The sequence below is a fragment of the Sesamum indicum genome, linkage group LG3 (assembly GCF_000512975.1).
Source record: "Sesamum indicum cultivar Zhongzhi No. 13 linkage group LG3, S_indicum_v1.0, whole genome shotgun sequence".
NCBI lineage: Eukaryota > Viridiplantae > Streptophyta > Magnoliopsida > Lamiales > Pedaliaceae > Sesamum > Sesamum indicum.
Genome location: NC_026147.1, coordinates 10,505,647 through 10,513,711, shown reverse-complemented (window position 1 = coordinate 10,513,711; position 8,065 = coordinate 10,505,647). Strand labels below are relative to the sequence as shown.

The 8,065-nt window shown below is 36.4% G+C and overlaps 1 protein-coding gene and 1 long non-coding RNA gene across 2 annotated transcripts; one reads left to right on the top strand and one right to left on the bottom strand.

The window, feature by feature from the left end:
- Positions 481–2,735, top strand: LOC110011775. Its single transcript, XR_002286873.1, has 2 exons — positions 481–943; positions 2,516–2,735. It is a non-coding gene; the product is annotated as an uncharacterized LOC110011775 (long non-coding RNA).
- Positions 3,391–7,720, bottom strand: LOC105157977 (SNAP25 homologous protein SNAP33). The gene is made up of 6 exons (XM_011074550.2): positions 7,538–7,720; positions 5,946–6,592; positions 4,994–5,087; positions 4,711–4,838; positions 4,198–4,295; positions 3,391–3,751 (listed from the first exon to the last, which is right to left on the bottom strand). The coding sequence occupies exons 2-6, from the start codon at positions 6,489–6,491 to the stop codon at positions 3,652–3,654; spliced, it is 966 nt and encodes a 321-aa protein (XP_011072852.1). The 5' UTR covers positions 6,492–6,592; positions 7,538–7,720; the 3' UTR covers positions 3,391–3,651.

Here is an 8,065-nt window from a genome sequence, read left to right as displayed (position 1 = left end):
ATTTATCTGTCACAAAGAGTTCAGGTGTTGGAAACACATTATAGAATCTGCTCTTTGATATGGTCATCACACAAGGAAGAAAGCAGCCAACAAAAATTGTTATATGAAGCAAAGGCCACTGTGCTCTTCTCCAATACTAAAGATACATTGGGAAACTAAACAAAAAGGAATGATTACATTTATATCCTTGATATATGATTTATTTATACAAATTATTCTTATTTTTTAAATAATTATACATACGCCCATCAAATTATTATTATCACTTACACAAACCATTCCTTACTTTTTTGAAAAACTACACCTCCTAAAAATGTACAAGCTATTTATATTTTTTGATTAGTTTATAATTATGCAAAAAATATAAATAATTTGTATAAATAAATCATAGTTCAGGGATATAAATGCAACTATCCCGAACAAAAAATGATATGGTTTAACAAAAGGTATAATGATAGATTTAGCCACAACTTTGAAATAATTCTTCTTCAACAGAGGAGCAAACTGCCAATTACCCACAAAAAATAAAAGAGAGAGAATATTCCACCCACAATCATTCACGCAACTCATTTATACCTCCAGAGATGTCTGCCTGCTGATGGGAGATGAACTGTAGAACAGAAGAAGGAGACATCAATGGGGTCGGCTCGCACTCGTATTCAAGTGCTCTCACTCTTCCGTTCACTCCTGCGGACGGCGCGTCAGTTCACGGACTACAACATAAGGGAGTATGCAAATCGCCGAGTTCTCGACGCCTTCCGCCATAATCGCCGCCTGTCCGACCCGGTGGAGGCGGAAGCCGCCTTTGCCGACGGGAAGTCGCAGCTCGGGGTCGCCCAACGGCAGGCCGTCGTCTATTCGCTCTACTCACCCCGCGTCAAGAGCGTTATGGAAATTAAACTCTAGTGATATCATGTATATCTGCCGTTTCAAGTCTAATTAGGTTAGTATTTATAATCTAAGTATTGTAGCTTTGTGAACTGAAGAAATTCCGATATTGCTACGTCTTACTTATTTTATTGTGGATTTTTCGGGTGAACCATGAACGTTGATGATGGTTGTTAGTTATTGTTTTTTCGATATTATTCTGGAGATGACATCTTCAAGCATTATCTTCTTCCAAATTTTCAATTGTTCATTTCAGTTTCAATAATTATGTCAGTTTCTTCTTGTGTAATCTTCTGTGGTCTTGTAATCAAACAAGTAAATGCTGCTCGGTACGAATTGAGCCGCACAGTATTCTGTGATACCGATAATTAAACATTTTCCAGTTTCTTTTTTTCCTCATGGGGTTTAGAACTTATGAGCCGCACACTATCGTGTGAGTCTGCAATATTTTTTCATGTTTATAGAGATCTTCTTTTTCTTTTTGCTGATTCCTCTATTCTGTAATAGTATATTTTCTGTCTTGTTATATGAATTATATGAAGTGGTCTATGCATGCTTGCGCACATTGATGGAATGAATTCTCGGTTCTGCTGACATTAACTTTCTGAAGGATAATCTGTTTTTTCCTGCTAAAAAAATGTGTGTTGAACATGTAGTACGCTTCAAGTAAACAAGTTATTGACTTCACAGAGATGTGCTTTTCGTCAAAATTCACCTTTTCTTATCATACCGAGTGAGGAGATGACTCTATTGGTGCTCAGAGTATATCTTCCATTTCAATGTCAACCAGAGTTTTTACACCACTAAGTCTGGATCTTTAAACAATAACGAGTTGGATGGGTCATAGTTTAGCTATGATTTAGTTAAGAAATGATTGTGATATATATTACGAGGAACAACGATGTCATATAAGAATCGTCTGCAATGACAACTTCTTTTGATATATATACTTGGTATTGCTAAAACTTTATTGTTTTATGTGCTTCAGTCATGCTTCGGATTTAAAGTCCTGTGTTATCGCTTATTGACTGAAAATTGGGGTGTTATAACCAACTAGTTGGATAAGTGAATACTGTTTCAGGAATGCTTCAGAAATAAGTTAACTAGCATGTAGCCTGCTTTGATGATACCTTGGATGATCAAGGTCTGAATGAGTACAAACGTCAGCATACAGTTATTTTGTGTGGTAGGAGATATTTGATCTTGATGTCGATGAGGGTACAGTAGAGAAAAGAATTAGCTTTGATTCAGAGCTTGAATCAGAACATCCTTCAGTCAACCCAGGTGAGAAGTTTGGCTAAACCACTCGAAAGCTTAACCTGCCTCCCGAACTCGGTATCCATTTTGCCTGATGGGTCACTCCTAGCGGCCTGAAGGCCTTCCCTCTGGCTCCCGCTTGCTGATAAGAACTAGAATTCAATTCAGACGTAAGAGCCGGCGGGCAGGCCGAAGCAACAGGACAATTACCTATAATCCCCCCCTCTTTTTTTTTTTAGCTTTTTATCTAGAAATGTTATGCCTGGTCGTAGCCCGCTTCATATAAATGTTATTTTTCAAATCCACATTTCATTATTGCTGGAAATCTCTTTTAAGTTCAAGCTCCTCTCACTTTCTGACTTCACTGAAGTTTCAGGACATGATGAAGGGAAAAAGAAAGAAGAAGATATTGTGGAGAAGAAGAGAAGGAAACCACCATTTCATTTCCAGTAGAGGATCGGTAAATACAATTCATAATGTATGAGATATCGATGTTTACTGCCCCATCCCTTACTCTCGACCAAAGACAAACACTTAGAATAACATACGAATGTGGAATGAAAATCAATGAAAATAATTTGAAGCTGCTATGTTGCATCCATGATGTTTCTCTTTTGTACGCCAACATTTCGTTTTTTAAAGGCTCATCCATGATGTTTCTCTTTTGTACGCCAACATTTCGTTTTCTAAGGCTCACTGATGTCTTTATGTTTTTGTTTTGTGTTGGTTTTCGACTATTCTAATGTTATTATGAAATGAACGTCCTCTCATTTAGCTACATAGAGAGAAACACAACAGATTTTGCTCTGGATTCAATCACCAGACATGACCTCATTCATTGTTGCATTTTGTTCCATCTCTCATTTCTTGATGCATGCGTGAGCTGTGTTGTTTACAAACCTGGGTGTTGGCAACCAACTTAGCTTACCAAAGCCGTACAAGGTTTAATCAAATCTCAGGCTTTTGATGTTGGTTTCTGCATAGTTAATCTAGAGCCTTAATACGAAATCTATGTAGGTTGACGCCGAAATCTCAGAAGTAGAACAGAAAAAGAACATTGTACAATTCCTCTACTAGGTTTCAACAACATACTATCTGCCTGGACTCCTTGTTCCAAGGTAAATAAATACAATTCCTTAACTAGGTTTCAACAATAGGAACTTATAATAGTCATTTTTTCATTTGTTGAAAAAGACTTCATTCCTGGAAGATAGAAGCATCTTGAGCATTTGTTAGAAATAAAAGTAGAGTTGAACTACAATTATATCAATTAAATGAATCACCAACATCAACAATATGTTCTGGTCAACATGTGCAGAAAGCAGCAACCTATACCAGACAGCCAAGAGAGAACATCTGGTAGCAGCTCTGGATTGATGTCAAGGAAATCTCAATATAAAGGATATGAAAGTTAAGTTTGTAAGTATGCATTGAAACGTCATGGGATAGATGATAGAGAGTTACAAGCCAATGGCGAAGAGCAGCAGTCGGATCATATTAGCTCTTTCATTTTCCAAGCAAACGACGGGTGCGCTGATTGGCACCTTTAACTCGGAAATTGAGCTCCTCCACATCGTCCTGAACATGATCCAGAGCTTTGTTCTGCCTGCATTTATAAACCATGTGTAAATAATCAAATTAATATCTATGTGGTGTGGCCGAATTTGGTCAAGGTTGAGTAGTCAAGATAGAATGCTGTTATGAGACACTTATTTGCAAAAACTAGCAAACTGTTAGGAACTTGTACGATAGAAACAGAAAGTGTGCAACAAATAAGAAGAAAAACAGAGATTTTAAGCGTAGTACGAAGATAACCTAATAGTTGCTCAAGTTATCTTACTAGAAAGAATAGTTATACGGTTAATGGTCACGCATCAACTACACATTATTACAGCATCTATAAAATATTGTAAAATTACAAGAAAAGGCGTATCCATAAAGTGACCAAAATTTGGGATTCGTGAAAGTTGTGGTTGGGGCTAATTGCAACATTGGGCGAAGAACACAAATGTGTGTGTGAAAAAGGTCATGATATAAGATAGAATGACCAACCGATCAATTTCAGATCCCATGTCAATAGCCATATCCTTTAGCTCCCCCAAGATATTACTTAAATCTGAGAGGGCATCATCTTGTTTCACCTTTTCTACCTGTCATGGTACAATACAATTAAAATCAGTCACATCCTAAACTGACATAAAAAGAAAAAAGATGTACAGAAGTTTGAAGTAAGCTCCAGGAAAGAAGACCGCTTTAATTGACCAATTAGGCAAAGTTATACATTCAAACACTATGTAACCAAATAGTTGCAGGAGCACAGGGACGTGATAAGAACAGCAGCTACGATCTACTCAATCTGAAGGGTGTTCATTAAGGTTCAAGTTCAAACCATCAAGACAAGGTCCTGTTTTGATCTGGTGATATTAAGATAAACAGCAAGCAGGAAACTAATGTACCAAAAACTAGTAATATCTAGAAGGGTTCTACAAGATGTCAGATTTGTGGCTCTTTAGCTCCAGACACGAACTTCAACTTACGATTACACATCCGAAGTCACCAACGCACCTCAACTTTCTGCAATGCATCTGTGGGTTCAGAGGTTGGTGTACGTGTATGTGATCGTTCCTTTGAGGAAGACAATCCCAATCTTTCCCTCTGCTCCAAGTGGTTACCCCGTCTTTGTACTGGATCATCTACACAACCATTAAAGGTTAAACCAAAACTCATGGACAAAATGCTTAGATTAAGACCCTTAAACTTGCGTAAACTTAATAAGCCAAAGATCACCCTTGTCGACGTGTTCAACTGGTGAACATAGATGATAATAATTATGTGAAAAAATGAATACCTCTGGTGATTATAGGGCCTGTTATTGGACGAGTTTTCTTAGGCTTCCATGTCTTGGAGAACATGCCCCCAAGACTTCCCAAGAGTTTCTCACCCTAAAATCAACTATAGATTATTAGGATCATTAGATGATTAATAAAAAAAATCAGTAGATTAAACAGAGAAAGGTAGCATGTAAAATAGTGTCTAGCACGTTGACAAATTCTTGTGCCATTTCAACTGAGTCCTCTAGTCCATATGTTAGTTGGTAGGTCTAGTATTTTTTTTTTTGTATTTGATTCACTATGTATAGATCACTTTCTACTTGTCTGCCTGCAATTAAAACAAGATTAACAGAAGAAAAAGCAAACATTTTCCAGAAAACTTAAATAAAGCGAATGAGACAAATGGAAGTTCTTCAACCTATACAGCAGCAAAGCATGGTATTTGTGATCAAATCAAAATATGAAGCTTCCGTATCAAGTGAGAATTTAGCTGAATCAGATATGTTGGAGCTTATACTAAGAGAAATAGCGGAAGAAAATATGACCAATCCCAACAACCATCAGATAAAAATTAGGGATACAAGTTTGTAATAGGATTAATGTTAAATGCGCATGGGATACAAGCTATTGGATAGAGAACTACTAAAGTTGAATGCACGAACCCACATTCCTGTTGTAACTAAATCCAAGATTCAGGAACACCCCTCCAAACCTTTCTGCGTGTAACAGAATACGACATATAATTATAAAGCATATTTGTAAATCACTCTCATTGTTTATTTGCTTGGATAGGAAGAAGGGTCAATTATTATGAAGCATTCTGAAGCTTCAGCAGGGAAAGATGAAGGCTACACGCATCATCCACTATAATCCTATCACACCCAAAAAATCCCGAGCCTGTTCTAACTTCTTATATGTCAAACATTTTGAGACTACCAGAAATACCAGTTAAAATGTGATACGACATACCCTACTAAGGTCATGGTCCATGTCGGCAGCAACCATGTGAGTTCTTGTAATTTGCTCTCCCTGTTGATGCAAAGTAACCAAAGTTTTAGTAGCATCTTCTCTTATGTCCTCAGCAATCTTGAGGCAATGTTTGACAGTCTTTGTAGTCTCTTCAGCTTTATAAGCAGCATAATTTTCCAGTTCCTGTACAGTCTGGTTCTCTAATCCTCCAGAATCATGGAAATCATTCTTGTATTTGTTTTTGGCTGCCGAAGAAAGATAGTTTTGAGATGATGAGGTACCCTTAATCTCAACATCATCAAAAGGATTTGTACTCAAATCTGATGTAAAGAGAGAAGGTTCTGAAGATGTTCTTCCAGAGCTTTTAAGGGTCTGCTTATTGTCCAACTCATGTGAAGATGTTCTTCCAGAGCTTTTAAGGGTCTGCTTATTATCCAACTCATCATCTGAGTCAAAAGGATTAGTGTGGTTATTAACAGGAAACCCGGGATCAGCCGAGTTGTGTTTAGAAAACCTATGTAGAGGAGATTTCTTAAGACCAAACATTTTGTACTAGCAAAAAATGGTAGGATGATACTAGGCTATCTTCTGCTGGGGAACGTGCACCTCTGATCAGTAAAAGTATGTCGCTGAGTGTTAAGATGACCCTGAAACAACAAGAGCGTGCTTGTTATTGATAAACAAAAGATACAACTTTAAGCAACAAAATGGCAAAAGAACGTCACTTGTAGAAGAAAATCTCTCACTACAATGAGGTAACGCGGACACACTCTAAGAGAGAATCGAGTCCTTTTCAATTGACATTTAAAGTAAGGCGTCCGGAAATCAACCAAAATGGAAAGAGGATGAAGAGGCAACCCTGAAGCCACCACATCAACCATGCCTTTTGGATGATTTCTGGAATCAGAATAATTTAGCATCCAGATGTTATGCTCCTAGATCAGCACACCGAAAAAATATGACCTTTTCTATTTATATACATCTCATGATCTAAAGACCTTTTCTTCTTTCCTTTTAACTCTGTTTTCCTTCTGAAAATTTATGCAACAACAGTATTATAAAGAACAACTCCACCCAGAAACAAAAGATTCAAAAAGGACAACCCAAATCGTCTTCATTTCATCTAAGCAGCCCAGCACACATTCTGAAATCATATATCTATAGAAAAACTAAACAACAAATATAAAGGGTGCCCAAAGATTCTAAACCGTATATGAGTACATAAATTTCCGAGCAAACATACGATCAAGAATCTGTAGCAGCACACTAACCCACAAATGAAACTGAAAAGGTAAAGAAAAGTCAATACGATATTCACAAGAAGACTAAAGTCCTCTTCTTCTCCTAAAATTAAATCTCTACTGCGCTGTACATAAATTATCAAGTCACAGTCAGCTATGGAAGCAAATAAGAACAAGAATCTCTCTTCTGCTGAAAAAAAATATATATATAATCCCATAAACACAAAAATAAACTAAGAAAACACAAACCCAGTCATTTTTCTTTTCAAGAAAGGCAAATTTTTTTGAATTGGCCCAGAAGCAGAAACACAAATCTAAACTAAATTTAAGAAAGAAAACACAGCGGGATACCTAAAATTCCAAGAAAGATAAGGCGATGACAATCTTGGATTGGAGGAGATGCTCCGAGAGTAACGCCTCTTTCAGAAAAATATTCAACCAATCTTAGAGCGAGAAAATGAGGGGAGAGAGAGAGAGAGTGGGGGGAAAATGACTTTGATCAAGTGGGCTTAGTTCAGTGCGTCAAGAGAATTGGTCAGAGGAGCAGGTAAGAAATTGTTTTGTTTGTAACTTGCTTACTATTTCAAGAACAATTTTAAGGTATTTATATTCCATAAAAGAATTAATATTTCTTTTTATTTGTAATAATAATTTTATATAAATTTCGTGCTATCTTTATATATTAATTAATTAAATTGAGGTATTATTTAGAATTATTTATTAAATACTTATACCTTATAAACCATTTTAAATTATATTATTTAATGTGGTAAAAATGATTAGATTGGAGATATTGCTTATTTTATTTTTACTTACTTTATTATATTTTTACGTTTTATTATTATCAGAGTCGGCTAAAGATAAAACAAATACAGACAG

Excerpts from the sequence above, each read along its gene's own strand:
- LOC105157977 (XM_011074550.2), bottom strand. The coding sequence starts at position 6,491 with ATGTTTGGTCTTAAGAAATCTCCTCTACATAGGTTTTCTAAACACAAC. Across the intron at positions 4,296-4,710 it reads ATGCATTGCAGAAAGTTGAG|GTAGAAAAGGTGAAACAAGA; the intron begins GTGCGTTGGTGA and ends GTACCATGACAG. Across the intron at positions 3,752-4,197 it reads ATGGGATCTGAAATTGATCG|GCAGAACAAAGCTCTGGATC; the intron begins GTTGGTCATTCT and ends TTATAAATGCAG.